A 20,898-nucleotide genomic window follows, 5' to 3' on the forward strand; every position below is an offset into this window, starting at 1 on the left:
AAACTCTGCCCCGCACATTGATAGGATTGGCTAAATACGTGTAGAAAACAGATGTAGTTTCAAACTGGGTTTTTGAGACCTGCTGCAGTTTTAAGTAGAAAACATTAGGCAACATGGTTTGTCTTTAAGCATATTCAAAATAAACAACATTAAAAACATTTTAATTAATTTGACTTTTACCAAAGAGTTTTTACATTTTAGTGTAATTTAAATGTCACATTTATTTTGTTTAGGAATTGATCTTACTGTTTGTTTATTTTGGATGTTGTTTTATTTCCAGTTAGCTTTAGGTATGAGCTTTTTTTTTGGTGGTAAATACCTTTAGATGCCTGTGAACTAATTAAGTGTCCTTGTTCTACCTAGAAATTTAAAGAGTTAAAATTAGCACATATAGGCTATTATCTTACACAGGGGTGCTTGGCCCTTGCTCTCAAACCTGCCTGTAACTTTCAAATGAACCTGAAAAACCTTGCTTAGGTTCCCAGGAGAGAGCCTGAGCACCTCTGATTTACAACCATAAAATAGTCTGCATTATAGACCAGAATTTCTTCGTATTGCATTGTCATTATAAGTATATTATCATTAGAATCTGTTCAGAAAAAGTGACAAAACAGAACAGTTTTTTGTATCTCACCAAACGTGCATTTGACATGTAAGTACACTTTCGATTTCATCAACTATACCAAACCCAGCCAAATCTAACCCTTATCTGGATTGATGTGACTGATATCTAACAATGCGTGTCCCAGGCCTTGAAAAACCTGAGATGTTTTGTTTTTAAGAGCTCCTTGAGGGCATTCAATGTAACAAATCAATTGAAATAAGAAGACAGCCTTGATGAGAAAGAAAAGAGAGGACTGTATGCTATGTATTGATGTGCAGAGTGATAGAGAAACGGCTCCCTCCTATGTGCAAGCCATGAAAACGAGTCCCACATCTTGTTTCCCCTTTGAGTACAATTTATTTTTCCATATCCCACTGTGTGATAAATTCGCTCTTGTTTTAAACATAGATTGGTTGGGATTTCGAGAGGGTTTTTTTAACCTTATTTATACCTTATAGCAACTGTTCAAGTAAATATATTGAGATTGTTTCAATATTTTTTTACTGAAAAAAAAAATCTGATATTTTCTAGTGTGACATAAAGGAACAAAAAAAAGTTTTGTCATCAAACAGCAATTTTGGTTTCTATAAATAAGTGAAATTACATCTCACAGCATCTCTTCTTCAGAGTATGATAGTAGTTATATACCCAGTTATGTACTGCCAATGCATCCACTGCCATGCTGCTGTGAGCATGTAGGAAATCCTCCATATGTACATACATGAAAAACTTATACACACAAACAGTTTTTTTTTAGCTACATTTTAAAAAATGTTAAAAGTTAATCAACTAAATGTATGTAAATGTAGCTAAAATAAATTGATTGCAACCACTTACCTTAAAAATGTTTATTAAATTTATTGAATCAAGTTTTAAGTTTATATCTTTATGTACTTGAAATTACCCCATATTAGATTCATACAGGTGGAGCTGGGGAAGGTGGAGGGTTTCTGAAGCACACTGGCTGGTATTTCAATGTTGGCTGCTAATGTAAGTGGAACCAATCGGCTGTACCATTTGAATAATATGTGAGTATATCTATTATTATTCTCATCATCATATAGAGTATCTCTTATTATATTGAGCATATGTAGAATTTCATGGCAAAACTTTATGCATACGTCCACACCCACACACAAACTGAGAAAGAAGAGCTCTCCCCAGCTGTTTTCATAAATGAAGCATTTAACAATTCATATGTTACAAGCTAGTTTGTTTAGTCCAGTGTGTGTGTGTGTGTGAGTGAGTGTGTGTTCCAGTAGCCGAGGTTGTGTGCAGCCCCTGGGGTTGTAAGCTGATTAGCTGGCTTCTCCATCCCACGCTGCTCCTGGAGGGAGGAGATTTGGAGCTAAAATAACCCCTAAGTCCTCTCAGCAACATGTTTACAGGTCAGGTTAACAGACGCACACACACATTCACAAAGTGAGGCATCACTGCAGCTCTCAGGTAGAGTAGAATTCAAATGAGCTCTTTCTGTCTGTCTCTCTCTTTCCCTGTCACAAATCACACAGGTAGAACGAGAGAGGTTGGCTTCAGCTTTTTTTGGGATGTGTCAAGCGGCTCTCCGGACGTTTCTCCATCGCAGCTGAAGTCTAAGATCTTAACCAGGATACTTAACCTGATTTCGTGCGTGTGTCTGTAGGAGCGTGCGTACGAGCTCCGGAGCAGGGCTTATTCTTTGTTTCCATGCCGACCCTCAGGATGGTGTGAGCGTGTTGTCTTTGGTGGGCTGAAGGCAGCGAAGTATCCCGCAGTCCCGAGCACTGCTAGCATGCCTGTGCATCAGATATCCGTTGTGCCCATCGCCAAGGAGACTGCCAACACTTCCAGCCGGAATAGAGACAAGAGTAAAGAGAATGAGGCGAGTACGAACGTTGAACACAGAGAATCTGTGATGTATGGAGTTTCATAACAAATATCGTAGTTTGTCTCATGGCAATTACAGTTATGTTTATGATAAAGATGTAGCCATGCATGTAGGTTTTCCTATGGTTACTAATATCTCAAAATACTAGTTAGTATTTTAATTGCTTCTGTGGGACAATAGCACATTGTGGTGACTGCTGTATAAGTTGTGCATATTGTCTTATAATAGGATTTCTGATATTTAGTTTGCATAAATCTGTGGGATTTACTGTAAGTGCCAAAGCAAGCAACTCCTTTTCAGAAGTGATGGTAAAAATGACTCAGTCTTATGTAAACAGAAATATATAGCCTAGAGCAAGAGCTGGACGGTGTTGTATTGGAAAAGAAATTGATGCTATAAATAGACAGCGTTACATATATTTCAGCCTCTTCAGGGTCATTGACATTTCTTTTAAGTATATTGTAAATCAGACATGCTTTTCATGTTTGCTGTTCAGTTTGTTTCAGCTGTGTGAGTGTTTGTAATACCCAGGGCATTTTTTTGATGCATGATGCATTATGGTCAAGATATTCTTATGCTCAGATGGCATATCCACAGCCTGTTTGCTGAACGCTGGATGTATATCACACACAATATGGAAAGTGCCAGCTAAAATCTCAGTTTCAGTCATTTTGAGGAAGTCTCTAGATTTGCTGACTTTTATGGCATTAAATTGGAAATATATTCAGTATCTGTTTAGGCTCTTTTAAGCAGTATCCTTGAGTATCATTGTATAGTTTTTGAGTTATATCTGTGAAATAATTATCCAGATCCATAATTCATAGCCACTATACGAGCACAGATTTGTGCGAGTATCAGAATAACAGTCCTGTGCAAATTACTTTTTATATTGTGTAAAAATCTTGTTCACTTTGTGGTCTTTCGGCACGTAAGATGTATTTGGAAGTGTTTTGTGTTTTTTGGTGCATGTGTGTGAGGAACATTTCCTCACTTTTCCCCCGAAACATCGATCGACAGCATGGTCATGGATGGACAGTAGTACTATAAAACATTTAGAGTTTATCATGCCAGTGAAAGAGTTTAAAATCACTGCTTTATAATTTGGTTGACATGAAAAACATTAAAATATAAATGTAATGCATAAAATTAGATTTGAATGTCCTGAATGAAATACCATGCCTGAAATTGGGCAAAATTCATCATTTAAGAATTAATTCCATTGATTCCAGTGTGCATTTGAATATAATGGACCACGCTGTGCAGAAGGTTACACTGGAATTAAAGAACTAGACCTTAAATGCACTGAATCGTAATTCAAAAAGTCAGAGTCTTAAAGTCTTTTTTAAAGTTTTTAAAGACATCACTCAAAGTTACTTTCAAAGTCTTGACTAAAAATATGAATGCAATAAAGAAAATAATTCATCACTACATTTCCGCATGGCTGAAATTACAAAACAAAACATGAATGGATGGAGTTTGAAAGTATGACTTGAGCAGTTGAAACAAGCAAAAAAAAAAGCATATACCGGTGAAAAAGTTACCACCATGCTATCATGTTGCTACGTTATTGCTAAGATATATCTTTTTTATGAAGTTGGCACTCTAAGTCGTTTCTAGTTGGTCTCTATGATATTCTGGCCACTCAAATATGACTCAGGTTCCTACTTCAATAGCCAGATTGTTTTGAACCCATATAACAACCGACAACCGAAATATCGAAAAGCTACAGTTTTCATCCATCATTCATGTCAGTAGCACAAATGGTTATATGAAAAAACGAATGCTTAATTTTATGGGGTTGCTCACATCCTCAACCCTAAACAGAGAAAGTGCCTGCTTATGATAGTGAAGAACAGAGTGCCGAGCAAGCACTTCAGTTGTTATTTGCTCCGTAACAGTATGGAGACTCTCAGACTCACTTTTAGGTGTATTTGTGTGTTTTCTGAAAGAGTGTGATGTGCATTTCACGTGTTCGATGTGCATGAGTTAACAGCTGTCTGTCTAGCGGGAGTCTAATCCACTGCGCTCTCTGCAGGAACTGTCACTTTGGATCACTCACTAACACACATACTCACACACATATGCACATTCACTTGGCACCATGATGGGTACTAAATGGGCTTCCCTGGAGAATTATCCTGACCATTGATCTTTAAAACTGGATTCCACGCACTTCAAGACACGTGTAGTATTAGTTGTGATAAATTACATAATTGTTAAAAATTTGGGAGTTGTTAAAATGTGTAGCTTTTGATGCTCATCAAGGTTTTATTTATCAAGTCCAGAAATTATTTTTCAGCAAGGACAGATTAAATTAGTCAAAAGTGGCAGTAAAAAAATTTTTTTGCAATGTATAAAAAAATCTATATATATTTCAAATAAATGTTGCTCTTTTGAACATTTTATTCAGCAAAGACTCCTGATGGCTACTGACAAATCAGCTTTGCCTGCACAGTAATAAATTTAACTTGAAATGCAGCCTTGGTTGGTATAGAAGACTATCTGTCTATCTATTTCTTTCTGCCTGTCTGTCTGTCTATCTATCCTTCAATTCATCTTTTACCTTCATGCCCATAACACTGTCACTCTGCTCATTTCTGTGTGTGTGTGTGTGTGTGTGTGTGTGTGTGTGTGTGTGTGTGTGTGTTAGCTATCTGATGCTTACAGATAATTACAGTGACCGTTGTATATTCATCAAAATTGGAGATTATGTGTTTAGTGGTTGTTAACCCGAACTGAATTAGCATGCATTCTGAATTGCTAACTAGGTTCAGTGTTGTTGCTCTGTTTATGTTGTTTTTGATGGATGCGTGGATGTTAATACACAGATTCCGCATTAAGTTTGTCATATCAGACACACATAAAGCTAATTCAAATTGAACAGATTAATAACCAACGGTTATTTTTTTAACTATATATACTGATCATCACAGAGTAATGTCGCTGAGTTTATTATATGGTTATGAGCTTTTTCTACAAAACGAATTCGGTCTTAACTTTTATTCAAAAAGGTCCCTTGTTGAGCATTTTAAAATGCTATATCAGCAAGATATAGCATCTATATATTACAATCTATAGGAAGATTTTTGTAATTTCGTGTGAGTAGTAGTTTGTGACCAGGTGTGTCCTATCAGCACATTATCCCATAATGCACCTGTGTCTATAGTTAGCTTTTGAATGGCAGCCAGAGCTTTAATCTTAGTCGGTGATTGGCTGCAGGCACGCTGTCCCTTAAACAAACACAAATCACAAGGGATGGCCACCATTGTATTTGCACCTGCATACATAAGTTTGTATGAATTCAACACTAACAGGTTTATCCATCATATAACAGCTGCTCTGAAGCAGAATGGTCCAGACTCTTGTAATTGGGCAGAGCTCCAGATGGCAGAGCAAGAAAACACTGACTTCAGAAAAAGATAGGTAGGGTAGGATCCTGCTCAGAAACCGTGTGAAGCCAATCTTTGTGCATCTAGATGAATGCACGACCAGGGATAGACAATCACTCACAGATTATACCTCAGAGAAGCTGCTAAAGCTAATCCAGCCCAGCCTAGAACGTAAAGATGCCTGTGTGAGCTGTTGTATGCATCTGCCTTGGAAACAAGGTGCTTGGCAGATTGGTAACTCATTGAACAAACAGGGGGGAATTTATGGGTAAGTGAATGTCAGTTTGGATCGTTCTGCTTGTGTTATTCTACATGTTTTAGTGATTGTGCATGTAGAGATGTTTTTTAGAGATGAAGGACCTTGTAATACTTGCACTCTATAGAGAACTAACTATACAAGTATTATAGTATGGCTATCTATCTTGTCAGTTAAATTACTTATGATAGAAACTGTGAATCCATTTATGTAGCCTAACCTGTTTGGTCATTCATTCATGGTTTTATTTTTTAAATAAATTAATACTACTTTTATTTAGAAAGTCTAGAAAGTCCAAAAGAATCACAAAAATATTAAGCAGCTTAAATTTCTAGCACCGAAACAGTAAGAAATGTTTCCTGTGTACCAAGGACTATAAGGCCTTGAGGTATTATAAACATTAAATAAATAATGAATTACTGTGAAAAGGAGCGTGAATGACAAAAAGAAAAGAAAACCAAATTTGAGCCTCTACTTCTTAAAAATAATAAAGTGCCCTGTTCATAAAAAGTGTTGATCAAAATGTCTTTTTGTTTATTTTAAGCTGTCAATTTGTATGTAATGATATAACACACACTTTTCCATTTAAATTTGGGAATTCAGAGAGAGACAAACAGTGGTAATAACCTTTGAACCTTGATCTTAGAAGAGCACTGACTTGATCTTTGACCCTAGCATTAAGGCTCAAGGTTAGTATATGCTTATCACTAGACCTCAGACTTTACAGGGACTTTTAGATATAGGAGAAAGCAGTCATTTGAATGCGTGGTTAGCTTTTTTCTCAGATGTAGAAGAAATAGTGCAATAAGGGGATATTAAAGGTCATGTCAGAAACTGGATATGATCACAGGAAATGATCCCTTTTTTTAAACCTTCATTGATATTTATTAAAATACACATTTTAAAACAGAGCTCTGTATTAAGCAAATATATATTATTTTGAATACAACAGCAAATCAAGTAAGTAAAAAATCAATCAAAAGAAATGCGATGCTATTTTATAGAGCAGACTGCATTGATAATGAGAAAATATCAATAAGAAGGTCGTTTTACATGTGTTGTCAGAGTAGAGAAATTCTAGACTAAATGAAGGAGCGCTATTTTCCCAGAAAGGAAGTCATGTTATCATTCAGGACAGAAGCTGTGAAGACTGGAAGGCTTCTGTAGAAAATGAATCCAATAAGTGCATTACACACTAGCAAGTGTTTTAAATTCAATTCTAAAGCCTGTTAAAAGCATCCAGAAACATAATTTTACTTGCTTAGAGGTTGCCCAGGTGCTGAATGGGTGTTTTCAGTTCGAGAATCATTGTTGTTTCAGATGGTTGTCCAGTAAAGTCTCAGGAAGAATGAAAACAGACACATGTAAGAGACAACCGTTGACTGAGTAAAATTAGGATCTATGCAATGAATGTGAACTTTTTATGTTTGTGTCTAAATCTAAAACTTTAACTTCACATGCAGAATTCAGTTTCTTGGTAAATCCCAGCCAAGTTTGAGATTTCTGAGGAGACAGATGTGAGATTAGGCTCCTTTTTTTCAGGAAGCTGAAGCAAACTCTCCATTTGCTCTCTGTCTCAATTAGGAAAAACAATCTAGATTTCATGTTTGATTTTCTTCCCTATGGCCTATAAGTGAAGGTGTAAGATGAAAATCACGTTTGGTTGAGTGGTGCAGTCTGGGAGAACATAGTGGCTGTATTTTTTGATGTTAGCACAAACATGATTATCATACGGTACTTATATGTCAATCAGTCTTAAAACATGTTTATTACAATAATATAATTTTCTCTCAGAGGATGCATTTGCACCTGCATGCTAGCTAAAAGATACACTGCGGGTGTTTGAAATATTTATGAGCTGATCAGATGTTGGTGTCTGGCGGCTTTCACATCAATAATTCAGAGCGATATAGTGTCGCTTCAGGAGAGACAGAACAGAGCTCAATACTGTCCTTACTAACTGAAGCTACACAGCATATGGAAGTTTTTATCAGCTAGGTCCATTGCTAAAAATATAAGAATAAAAAAATTAAATAAACTTGCAATAGCTTAGCTTGTATGCACTTTGGGGTTTTCAAACTGATAATGATCCGCAGAAGATCATTTGTGTGTGTGCGCTCTTGAATGTTAGCTTGAAGGAAAGATAGTTAAGTTAATAATGGGCCAGGCAAAGGTGGACCCACCAAAAGCCCAGGAGGAATTGGCTCTGCCTGAGGCACATGGAGGCAATAAATGCTAATACAGATTGGTCTTCACAAACGCCTGGCAAAACAAAGCATTCAGCATTTTTAAAAACAACAGTGAAAGGTCAACAGTTCCCTTTTGTGCCAGTTGTATTTTATATTGATTTTGAATTCATTGTAGCTAAACCAGAGCTTAAAAAAAAAAAAAAAGAGAGAGTTTAATGTGCAAGTTTGTATTAAATTGTTCCAGTGTTGCTGTTACTTCTATTTCAAATGAAGTTATTAAAGAACTCTAAAAAAGTATCACGTTTTCACAAGAATGGTTGTTTTCAGCATTGATAATAATAAGAAAGGATGCATGGAATCATGTGACACTGAAAACTGGAGTAATGGCTCCTAAAATATCAGCTTCTCATCACAGGAATAAATTAGACTTTAAAATATATTAAAATTAGAAAGTGTTTTAATTGTGATAAAATGTTGCATATTACATTTCAGCCTTGGTAAGCACAAGATACTTGTTTCAAAAACATATAAATATCAGTTGTATATATTACAAAATTACATCCTATATTTTATTATTTAGCATTTACATTGGTTTTCTTGTCAGTCAGATGAGAACTAGCTAAAATGTTAATTAGTTGTTGGTTAATAATATCTAATAACCAGTTCAGAAAAGATGAGAAAGTCATATATTTTTTATTAAAAATTACAGAAGTACATTCACAGATGAACTGTTGACAATCAGACAAATATAGCATATAAATGACTGAAGACCGTAATTATTTCCTCTCTTTTTATATTGTCATAACCCAGAGTCTTTAATAATCCTAAAAATAGTCTTTGTGTTTATTGGTTACCATGAACACGCACGCATCCTGTATGTGTGCGCACGCAAACGGGTCTTAGGATGCCGCTGTTATTTTTAGTAATAGGATTGGTCTGTCTTAAAGCTGCAGTCACATTAAAGATCTGCTCAAACATGTGACAGAAACCCTGCTTTATAGAGTCAAATATTCTCTGTCGGTGTGTGTTATGTGTGACAGCGCTTTCCCATTTCCCATAAACCCCCACCCCCCCCACCCCGTCTGCCATTGGTCAGACAAAACAATAGACAAGCCATTGGTTGAGACTAATGCAAAGCAATGGTTCAGATGAGTCATATAGTTTATTTCTTTCTTGTAGAAGAGAGTATTTTACAGTATGCTATAGTATGCTATATGGCCTCTATATGGTGTATGTGTGTGTATGTTAGAGAGAGCAAGAGAGGAATTGAGAGCATACGATTAATCCCATTTATGTCTTTTAGGGTGAGAAGGCACCTGGGCGATCAGGAAGTCGATCCAGCAATATATCTAAGGTAACATACACTCCCACTACATTATTATTCAAAGCAACCCTAATGACAACAAAGTGCGTGCTTTGCACATACATAATGTTTTGTCATTTTGTCACCAACTGTTTCAGGCGAGCAGTTCCACCCCAGGAGCCGTGCTGAACAGTGTCTCTCAAACATCAGTTACACCGTCCTCACAGGACATATGCAGGTGGGTCTGGTTGTGTGCTGGTGCTGTGGGATGTTGGTGGTTTGCTCATCTGTACGTTTGCACATCATATGATTTTATGGAGCGATTGTAGAATGTGTCATTTTCTATTTTGAAATATGAAAATAAACCGGCAGAAGATTTTAAACAATAAAAATATATGTTTAGCACAAAACAGACAGATTATAAAACATTACATTTAATGTGTTTATTTATAAATAAATTGTAAAATAAAATAATGCAGTTCATAAAACATTTGTATTCAGTTATACAATTTAATTAAAGCACAAATACAAAATAAAGTTATATAAATCATAAAAGAATTTTGTATTCAATTATAAAATATCAAATTAAATATAATTATTGTATTGCATTTTATTATATATAATACAATTTATTATATATGTTTTAAAATAAACAGTATTATTATTTACCAGTATAAATTAAATTAGAATAATATAATTTATAAAAGATTTGGTATTGAATTATAAAATTAAATGATGAATTTATTTATAAAACATTTCCTATAAAATTACTTTTGAGAGTGCAAAATAGAATATACTCATTTTCAAATATTTTATATTCAATAATTCAATTGAATAAAAATATAATTATCATTTATTAACATTTTATAATCCTTGAAGTATTTTGTATTAAATTATAAAATATAATTAGAATAGAGCAATATCATTTATAAAACATTTTGTATTAAATTAGGAACATTCTAAAAATATCACTTGAAATAATTAGTATTTAATTATTATATTTAGATGAAATTAATGTGAACTGGAAGAATAATATGATCTCAATGGTATCAATCAGTTTTTATTAAATAAATTTTGTTATGTATCAAAAACACCATTAAATAGAAATTGCATTTATATTTGTCTATTAAGTTTTTTACTCATCAGTCATTTCACGCTCTGTTGTGTCTTCTTCATCCCCCTTTTTTTTTTTTTTACACGTCTGTGTGTGTATGTGTTGTGCAGCTCTAGTGGTCAAGCTAAACTTGAAGTAGATGTCTCAGATCAGACTACACTCGTCATGCCCATAAACCCCACCCCCGACTCCGCCCCCACCGCAAAGCGCCAAGTCAAACGCCGCATCCGTCGGCGACGGGAGAGCACCGGGACCGTTGGGTGTGCAACAGATTGTGTGGACCAACCGAGACATTCAAGGTTGCACAAGCAAACACACACACACTCCGACTCCTCCTCAGAGGACGAGCAGCGCTGGAGAGAAGCGCGCTCCTGGAGTCGCCAGAAAGCGCGACGGAGGCGCAGCAGCAGCCGACACACGCAAGCGCATTCCCGCGAGGATCAGGACACCAAGCTCATGTCTGTCAACTCAGACGAGGGACAGAAAGAGAACCAGCCACCACCGTGCAAGGGCCCCAACACCAGGGCCCATAAAAAGCTGTCAAAGCGGGAGGAGCGTGGGGGCCAAAACCAGGCAGCCAATCACAAAAAAGGCAATGAACGTGGTAGTAATAAAAGTGGAAGTGAGGAGGAAGAGCCTATTACAAAGACATATGAAGAGAGAGGTTCAGGAGACCCAAATATGTCTGTCCCGTCACCTTATAAATGCACTATTCCCGCCAATCAAAATGGTGCTGCGCAACAGGCATGCACTGATGATGAACTAGAGGTGTGCAGGTGAGAAGTGATAGAGATGAACGAGCGTGAGAGGTTGAGCGAGCGGGAAGCTGATGTGTTTTGGTTTGTGCAGGATCTGTCACTGTGAAGGTGACGAGGAGTGTCCGCTCATCACCCCTTGCCACTGTACAGGAAGTTTGCGTTTTGTGCACCAGGGCTGCCTGCACCAGTGGATAAAGAGCTCCGACACACGCTGCTGTGAGCTGTGCAAATATGACTTCATCATGGAGACACACCTCAAGCCTTTGCGCAAGGTAACGCACACACACACACGCAGCTCTGGACAGCTCAGATCCTGTTTTATTAAACATCAGTGGCTGGCAGCTGGTGTTTTTCAAGACTAAGGAAGCACAGATGGCAAAATGTGTGCTCAGGTGATATATAATAGTATCTTATTATATAGCAGATCTGTTCTAAATGGATCTAAATACATTAAAGTTGGCATGTACAGGTGCAACTCAATAAATTAGAATGTCATGGAAAAGTTATTTTATTTCGGCAATTCAACTCGAATTGTGAAACTTGTGTATTAAATAAATTAATTGCACACAGACTGAAGTAGTTTAAGTCTTTGGTTCTTTTAACTGTGATGATTTTGGCTCACATTTAACAAAAACCCACAACAACAATCAACAACAACATAACAATCTCAACAAATTAGAGTACTTCGTAAGATAAAAAATTAATTTTTTGTGAATTGCTGACCTTCTGGAAAGTATGTTCATTTACTGTACATGTACTCAATACTCGGTAGGGGCTCCTTTTGCTTTAATTACTGCCTTAATTCGTGGCGTGGCGTGGAGGTGATCAGTTTGTGGCACTGCTGAGGTTGTATGGAAGCCCTGGTTTCCTTGACAGTGGCCTTCAGCTCATCTGCATTTTTTGGTCTCTTGTTTCTGATTTTCCTCTTTAGAATACCCCATAGATTCTCTGTGGGGTTCAGGTCTGGTGAGTTTACTGGCCAATCAAGAACACCAACACCATTTAACCAACTTTTGGTATTTTGGCGGTGTGGGCAGGTGCCAAATCCTGCTGAAAATGAAAAGCTGGTCAGCAGAAGGAAACATGAAACGCTTCAAAATATATTGGTAAATGGGTGCCGTGATGTTGGTTTGGACCAGATGACTTTGCACCCCAAATCATCTCAGACTGTGGAAACTTAACACTGGATTTCAAGAAACTTGAGCTATGATCTTCTCCACCCTTCCTCCAGACTCTACGACTTTGGTTTTCAAATGAAATTCAAAACTTGCTCTCATCTGAAAAGAGGACTTTGGACCACTGGGCGACAGTCCAGTTCTTCTTCTCATTAGCCCAGGAAAGACTCCTCTGATGGTGTCTGTGGTTCAGGAGTGCCTTAACAAGAGAAATGAAACAACTGGAGCTAAATTCCAGGTGGCTCTTAATGCCTTGACCCCCCCCCAGCCATTCCTTGTGAAGTTCACTCAAATTCCTCAATCCATTTTGTTTGACAAACCTCATAAGTCTGTGGTTCTCGGTTGGTGTCTTTTTCTTCCCCACTTTTTCTTTCCCCTCAACTTTCTGTTGACATGCTTGGATACAGCACTCTGCTTCTTTGGCAATGAATGATTGTTTCTTAACCTTCTTGGGAAGGGTGTCAACGATTGTCTTCTGGACAACGGTCAGATCAGTCATGATTGTGTAGTTGCCTAAGGAACCAAACTGAGAGATCATTTAATTTATTTAATGCATGAGTTTAACAATTTAAACTGTTCCATGACATTCTAATTTATTGAGATGTACATTACCATTATCACAACTGATTGTTTCCTTCTTATATTGTTAGCCAATGAGCTTGCTGCTCAACATTCAGATGCTTGGCTAATGCTTATGGTAGTAATCTGCAGCGCACTTCAGAAACACTCCTCCTTCCCCAGCTCCACCTACATAGATCTGCTACAGGTGGATCATGTATGCTATGGAGTTTTTTCGTGTAGCAACAGTATTTTTTACAATGCAGCATTGCTACGTTTTATTATAAGCTATTATTATTAGGCCTATAATTGTATTTTTCAGTTCAATGTATTTTATGTAGCCTAGCATGTGAAGGCCCACAGGTCACCAACGCTTTGACTCGCACGCAAAGAAAAATATACACATTTACACAGCTCAGACCCCTACTAGACAGTGAAATTAATTGATCTGAAATGTATTTTTAACATTTTTCACAAATGTAACAATACTGAAAAAACAAAGAAAGTCTGATTTTAATCAGCTGTTTGATTATCAAAAAAGCCCAAAATTACATTAAAGAGATAATTCACCCAAAAAAGATTTTTCACCCTCATCTTGTTCCAATCCTTTGATTATCTTTAAAACATAAATGAAGATGTTTTAAATGACTAAATGTTTTAATGTATTTACTAATCAGCCTTGGCATGCAAGATGATTTTAAAAATTTACCAACCCCAAACCTTTGAACAGTAGTGTGTGCTACATAAAATTAAATGAACAAGAATGTGAAGACTGTCCAACATTAATAATCATTTGATTTTTAAGGGTGTCTGATTAGAGGCGTATAATGGAAATGCATTAAAATGGTATAAACGTGTTATCATAGGACAGGCTTAAAATGCAAAACTTATTTGAACAGACTAGAATTTGTAACAGTTCTCCAGCTTGAAAAAAAGAAATTCAGAAATATAAATAAAATGCCATTGTATTCTGAACAAAAATAATTGAATAGCACATATAATTGCGAAAACACTTTCGTCTCTGCATCCTAAGCTTGATCACAACCTACTGTGCTCTGTTTCCATAGCGACACAGTCTACGGCGTGTATCTCTTTCAGTGACTTTCATCATTTTTAAGCATATTTATGGAACACAATGCCATGATTTATAAAAGAAAACTAGATTGTTTACGCCTACAGCAAAAATGATGATTGACTTACACACCAGCATTTAAATGATTAGGGACTTGCTGAAAGGAGTTCTTCACTTCGATCCTTACCTTAGTAAACACTGTTAAAAAAAATTAACTCATGGTTGAGCAGGTTATTCTGAATATGGCTTTACTGTGGAAGTCAGCGCGCACATCCTAGTGCTGCCACATTGTGGCTAAAATAACAAATACAGGATGGGAACAATTCATAAAGCTCTGGATTCTTGTTACCTTGTTTTTTCCTTGTTTTATTTATATATTTATTTTTTTAAGTGGGAAAAGCTACAGATGTCTACAAGCGAGAGGAGGAAGATCTTCTGTTCTGTGACTTTTCACCTGGCTGCTGTGGTGTGTGTCATCTGGTCACTCTACGTTCTGATTGACCGCACAGCTGAAGAGATACGCCAAGGCAAGAACAATGGTAAACACACTAACACAGTAGCCTATATTTATGCATAGGTTTGAATGTTTTGCATTGCACTGTCATTTGCAGTACAGATGGAAAGTTGTATTGAACAGTCAGCAAGTGATCATTTTATAGTGGTTTTAATGCAGTTTCGTGTAAAGTAGCTTTGATTAAGCTTAAGTCAAGTGTTTTTTTAGTTATTATATCTTAAAGGATCACCAAGAAAAAATGAAAAAGCACTTAACAAAATTGCCACAAAGTAAATTGCAAAATAAAAATGAATTTGAAACATGAAGTAATACAGTTTTAAGATCACTATTGTAAGTTAAAATATTTCCGTTCAAGCTAAGAAGTTTAAGTTGGTAAGCAACTTACTATCACTATAGTTTTGCTTAATATTTTGAATTAGGTATTTTTGTTAACATCTGTTTTATGTTTTTCTGGTTTTAGTTTTAGTTAACCCTGATTTGAGCTTGACTTCTTGTTTACCCTCAAATATTACAATAATGATTTCAGTTCCATTCCAATGCACCAAAAATTCAATAAAACTTTATTTACATAGATTTATTTTTTTTGGTAAATCAGCTTGCAGGCTGACTTTCTACATTCTTTGCTACATTCTAGTAGCAGAATTGATATTTTAAGTGCAATTTGATTGTATTTATTTTGCTCTATAAAGTCTCACAATGCTGAAAACTGAAAAGCTATTTAATGTGAAACAACAGCGTATAAACAAAAAATGAATTCATCCAAACCAGTAAGTATATTAGTATAAATCGAAGACAACTGGGAAAAATAAAATAAAAATAAAAATGATTCACTGTAGCTTTCAACTCAAAGATGTAGGAACTCCCTTATAGCCGTGTGGGAGCATAATATAATATAGTGCTGTAATTCCATGCCATGCTGTTATTGCACACACAGCGTTGGTGCGTTTGTCCCCTCTCAATGCCGTAGGGGTGCTGGATTGGCCGTTCTGGACCAAGCTCATCGTGGTGGCGGTTGGCTTTGCTGGAGGACTCATCTTCATGTACATTCAGTGCAAAGTCTACCTGCAGCTCTGGAGGAGGCTGAAGGCTTTCAACAGGATCATCTTTGTACAGAACTGCCCCGACACCGTCCGCAACGGAGAGAACAGGCCGGCCCCGGTCACACAGAGCAACGGCACGCACGGGACGGCAGAGGTTCCCGCTCTTCAGACACAAACAAACACAGGAGGAGTGGAAATGGCCCCCGTTTGACGACGGGTGCTTGCTGCTTTGAGTCTCAGTAGCTGAAAAGTTTAGGAAAGGGCTCCCTCCTGGTGTATTTGACCAAAGTGATGCGATTTACATACAACAAAAGCACTTTTTTCATTTTTATTAGAGGGTGGGTAAAGTTACATAAGACGTTTATATAGGGCTATCGAAATATAACATTGTGTGCAATTAACTATATACAAAACATGGTGTAAAACATTATAACATATAATCATACCCTCGATTCAGCTACTTAAATAGAGAAATGAGGGATTTATATTATCTGAGCCATTTAAGCTTAAACAACCTTCATTTTTTTGCAAGTCAGCAGTCATTAAGTCGATTAAAAAGGCAAGACACTACAGGCAAATGGTTCATGTTGAGATTTTGGAGTAGTGTGACAAAAAACATCCAAAAACACATTCAATTACAATGTATATCTTTAAAGATCTTTTCTCAAAAAGAGTTTTTATACACCAAACTTGGTTTTAATTTACTGAGTGGTTTGCTTATGTATCATTTGCCTGTATTTATACAATATTTTACTCTTAAAAAACATGGTGAAAAAGTAATTTTTCGGACTGTTATACAGTATTCGTGGAGTGTTAATAAGAGATATTCAAAATCCCTTCTTTGAACAAAATGAAACAGGATTTTTGAACCTAAACAGGCACTGAAAATTAGTGCATATTTAGTTATATTTTTTAACATAACATTTCAGAAAGCTTGTAATACAAAAGCCATCAGAATGGGAGTCCCATCAGCTGAAAAAAAGCTGCTAAATTTCTCCAAACTTGTTTAGCTGAAGAAGCACATTAATCTGCATCTCAGATGGCCTGATAATGAGTCGATTTTCAGCTAATTTGTATTTTGGGAAGAACTAATCCTTTAATTGTGTTATCCTATTCACCTGGGGTGTCTTGCCTTAATCGATTGGCAGCCCTGTTCTATAGCCTACATACTGTATGTGTAATACTGGTTAGATCTAAACAAAATAAGGTAAGAATTCTTATAACCTGTTCTGAAGTGGTTAGGTGTTCTCTTATTCTCTGTAGATTAGCGAGAATTCGGTGACATCTGAATGTGACAGGGTGGTTACAGCAGTGATTATTCACGTCAAGGAAGCCAATCCTCTGTAGCTTTGGCTTTCACCTCAGCTGTCTTTTCCTCAATCTCTTAAACTATTGGATCAAGTAAAGAGTCACCTTACAAATAAATGGAATTACACTGAAAGTCTTCATGAAACCAAAGATACAAGTATTACATACTAGGGATCAGACAAGCGCTGGTAAATAGCTTCTGTTTTTTAATCATGGTAACATCAATTGCTTTGTTTTCAGTGATCTGTAAAAAATGTTTTATAGTTTATAGTTTGTACGTACACCCATATCCTGGTTATCATTTCACCTCTTTATTTCAGTGGGTTATAATGAAATTTTCAGATCGTGGCTGGGATTTGTGTGAAATACATTCATATATATACATATATGTATGTATATGTAACACTATCGAAAATTTGAAGTGGATCAAAACCTTATTATTTTAGTTGTCAACAAAATGTGTTCTTGTAAACTTTGATGAACCTATTTGATCCACTTCAAATTCTGACTACTGTGTGTGTGTGTGTATATGTGGCACACATTTTCTGGGTTACACTTTATTTTAAGGTGTTCTTATTTATATTTTAAGTTCACTATTAATATATCAATCATTTACTGTTCTTACTATAGTAAGTAAATGTAACAAGGACAGTATAAAATGAAGTGTTATCTAATCTTGCTGTGTCTGAAAAACAAAGAAAACCACAATAACCTTTTGCCATATTTATTTTTAAAATAGTTAAAATCTATAAAAAAAAATGAGTGGTAACCAGGATTTGTTTTCTTCTATGTTTTATGGCATTAAGAACTGGATTTTTTTTTTAAACAAAAACTTATGCAGCTTTTAAGAATGTATGTTTTGAAAGGTTTATGGAGAATAGTGTTTATTTATTTCTAAGACAGAGATTGGTTAATTTGCAGGTTTGATCAGGTTTTGCTGAGTGGTACTCAGAAAGAATTCAGCAAATTTTACATTTTTGTATTGTGATATTTCCGCAGTGGCATCATATCTTGATATATATAAAGATAATTTAAAAAATGCCCATAGGGCAATACCAGGATCAAGTGAGATTTGGTGATCAACATTGGCGTTCACAATTCAGATGCACATTATCAAAGGAACGTGGAAAAATCAGTCAGTGCAATAAACCTGTGAATGTTTCAAACGGTTTCAAAGTCTGTTTATTTATGGATGAACCATACTGTGTTACCTGAGTGACTAAGTAACTTCTCTCCTTACAACAACACATTTTTGCAAGCAGCCCAATACACTATGGTCCATTTCCTATACAGTAAACTTTACTGTAGTAGAGCTGCAGGATTTCACGGTGCTATAGGTCTGTGTCAGAATTCAGAGATGCATCTTCTTTCTCCTCTTGCGTGTGTTTATCTTGTGAAACTGCAGACGGTGCACTGTCAGAGTCTTTGGCTGAAACCTTTCTCATCTTAATGTTGGGGAGTTTCTTGAGGTCACCGGTCCAATCTCTGTTAAACAAATGCGGCTCACGCTTAGAAACATTCGGCATTATGTTGGATTTGGGTTTGACTTCACATAGTTCTGTGCCAGAAATTCTTTGAATCTGATGACTTGCTATAAGAAGTATTAACATATTTATATAGTAGTTACCTAAATATTTTCAGATGCTTACAATTGATGATATCAGGGATTTCTGTAAAGTGAAAAAAGACAGACATTTAACCATCTTTAAAATGTTGCCTTAATATAGCAAAGAAGCATATATGCCTTTCTATATGTATTATTTTGTTATTTCTATCTTTTACTGTAGTGAGTCAGTAGGAAATATCAGTTTACATTCATTTGGCCATTAATTGTAATAATTCAGTGAGGTTTTTGTTTGCACAACAGCCGGTGCTCCACACAGAGATCTGATCTCAGATTCATCCGGTCTGTTTGGAATGACATGAAGAAACAGAGCAAACTGAGACAGAATAAACCCAGAAGAAGTGTGGCAATGCCTTCGAGATGCTTCAAGAAACCTAGACACTGTGTGCTGTCAAAAATAATGTTATAAATAGATGACATCTTTAACTATTAAATAAATTAAATCAACATTGTGTGTGACCAGCCTTTCTAGTGTGTGTGTGTGTATATTTAAAATTCAAGCATTCTGCTCTGCACACTGTTCACATAAACCTCTTAAATGGCAGGGAAAAAGATAAAAGACACCTACACAAAAGTTAATGGGAGTATAAAAAACATACCAAAGCCAATTCCGTCATACTGAGCTCTCTCTCGTTCTATCGTTTGTTTGATGACAGCCTCTCTAGAGCCATACTGACGACCCTGTCGTCCTTTGATACTGTTTGCTAACTCAATTTGCTCCAGCTCCCCGTCAAACCGGTGAAGGTACCTGTGAAAGAGGATATGAGCCAAGATGCCTGTATTTATTATTATCCTCTGTATACTGCTTTTTAACATTTTTTTAAACTTAAGCCAGTGCTGTGTATCCAGAACTTTAAAAGTCATAGCCACATGTCTGCTGGGGTTTGTCATACCTCTCGATTATTTCACAAGCATCGTGTTTAGTGTATTCTGCTTTTTCAGGGTCTAGCTGGCTTTGGAACCACAAAAGTTTTTCGCCTGCAGAAAATAAGTGAAGACAAGTAAGCAGCTAACAGGGAACATTCTCAGAACTTCTGACAATGTGGTACAGTTCTTCCAAAATTATGAACAAACATTCCACCAGTAAAGCTAATAGAATGTTTGTTCGAAGTTAAACTGTCTTTAATAATGATCTTAAAATGTTAGCACAAAAATTGTGAGATGTTAATCAAATGTTCCCAACTAGTTTATAAGTAACATTCCCATAGTGTCTGCAAACAAATAAAACATTTAATTAATGTTTTTAACGTAAAAAAATAATATAACATTTTAATAATTTAATAGGAACGTTAGCTAAACGTATTACTGTTAGCTGGAGTATAACACATAACGTTTCTGCCAAATGTCAACTTTCACAAACCAGTCAACAAACAAGCTTTCAAACTCTGTTTACACAAAATAAAAATAAACTGCTTACCATTCAGATTTAGACGCTGTGCCTTTTCACCCTTTAATCTAAAAGTGATTTTACAAATATTACAGGTGAAATAACATATAACCGTAGCAATGCAAAACCGTATTTATTAAGTTCATTATTTCCATATAAAGGACGTGAATAAATCTAAATGTTGTGCAGAAACGAGTCTTACTTTTCTTTCCTCTGTTGTTTGATGGCAGCGCTTGCTAAATACGCAGCTTTCCTGCTGTATGGGTGCACGGCCTTCTTCTCCACCTGTCCCTTTCCCTTGGCTGCCTTCGGCTGAAGAGAGAATTAATTATTAAACGCTATTCAAAATTATTTTTGTCAAATGAAGTTTTTAACCAATATTTACCATATTTGCTGATATAAGTGTATATCTCTCTGCCACACGTGTGACTAGAGGGGGGACGACTTAAGGCACGGACCGCTGACACAGTTCGGCGGTATTTTTGTTCCGTGTATCGCAGACATTAGTCAGAAGTTCCGCTTGTACGTATATCATGTCGTACTCTTTATTCGCACGAGAACTGTGAGAAAATAATGTTTTTATAATTGTTTTGTGATGTATTTCTTACAGACTTGTAAAATTAATTCATGACAGTCGGAACAAGAACAATCAATTATGTATACGATACCAATTACTGTTTATATTTTTTTCAGAAAGAGAAAAATATATATTTAATGTATTGAAGAAAATGACATATTTA

General features: G+C 36.1%; 2 protein-coding genes across 5 annotated transcripts; one reads left to right on the forward strand and one right to left on the reverse strand.

The window, feature by feature from the left end:
* Window positions 1–1,865: 1,865 nt before the first annotated feature.
* On the forward strand, window positions 1,866–18,313 carry march1 (membrane-associated ring finger (C3HC4) 1). Of its 4 annotated transcripts, none has more exons than XM_043236296.1 (8): window positions 1,866–1,992; window positions 2,116–2,465; window positions 9,609–9,659; window positions 9,767–9,846; window positions 10,833–11,498; window positions 11,572–11,752; window positions 14,677–14,824; window positions 15,734–18,313. In XM_043236296.1, the coding sequence occupies exons 2-8, from the start codon at window positions 2,376–2,378 to the stop codon at window positions 16,048–16,050; spliced, it is 1,533 nt and encodes a 510-aa protein (XP_043092231.1). In that variant the 5' UTR covers window positions 1,866–1,992; window positions 2,116–2,375; the 3' UTR covers window positions 16,051–18,313. The 4 variants fall into 4 exon arrangements, with proteins under 4 accessions (XP_043092231.1, XP_043092247.1, XP_043092239.1 ...); XM_043236312.1 differs by lacking the exon at window positions 1,866–1,992 and adding an exon at window positions 2,017–2,050 and having other exon boundaries at window positions 2,305–2,465; XM_043236304.1 differs by lacking the exon at window positions 1,866–1,992 and adding an exon at window positions 2,019–2,050 and having other exon boundaries at window positions 2,247–2,465.
* Window positions 18,301–20,697, reverse strand: tma16 (translation machinery associated 16 homolog). The gene is made up of 7 exons (XM_043236331.1): window positions 20,544–20,697; window positions 20,361–20,470; window positions 20,189–20,226; window positions 19,665–19,749; window positions 19,371–19,519; window positions 18,775–18,817; window positions 18,301–18,632 (listed from the first exon to the last, which is right to left on the reverse strand). The coding sequence occupies exons 1-7, from the start codon at window positions 20,544–20,546 to the stop codon at window positions 18,479–18,481; spliced, it is 582 nt and encodes a 193-aa protein (XP_043092266.1). The 5' UTR covers window positions 20,547–20,697; the 3' UTR covers window positions 18,301–18,478.
* Window positions 20,698–20,898: the final 201 nt, after the last annotated feature.

Source organism: Puntigrus tetrazona, chromosome 1 (assembly GCF_018831695.1).
Source record: "Puntigrus tetrazona isolate hp1 chromosome 1, ASM1883169v1, whole genome shotgun sequence".
Classification (NCBI taxonomy): domain Eukaryota; kingdom Metazoa; phylum Chordata; class Actinopteri; order Cypriniformes; family Cyprinidae; genus Puntigrus; species Puntigrus tetrazona.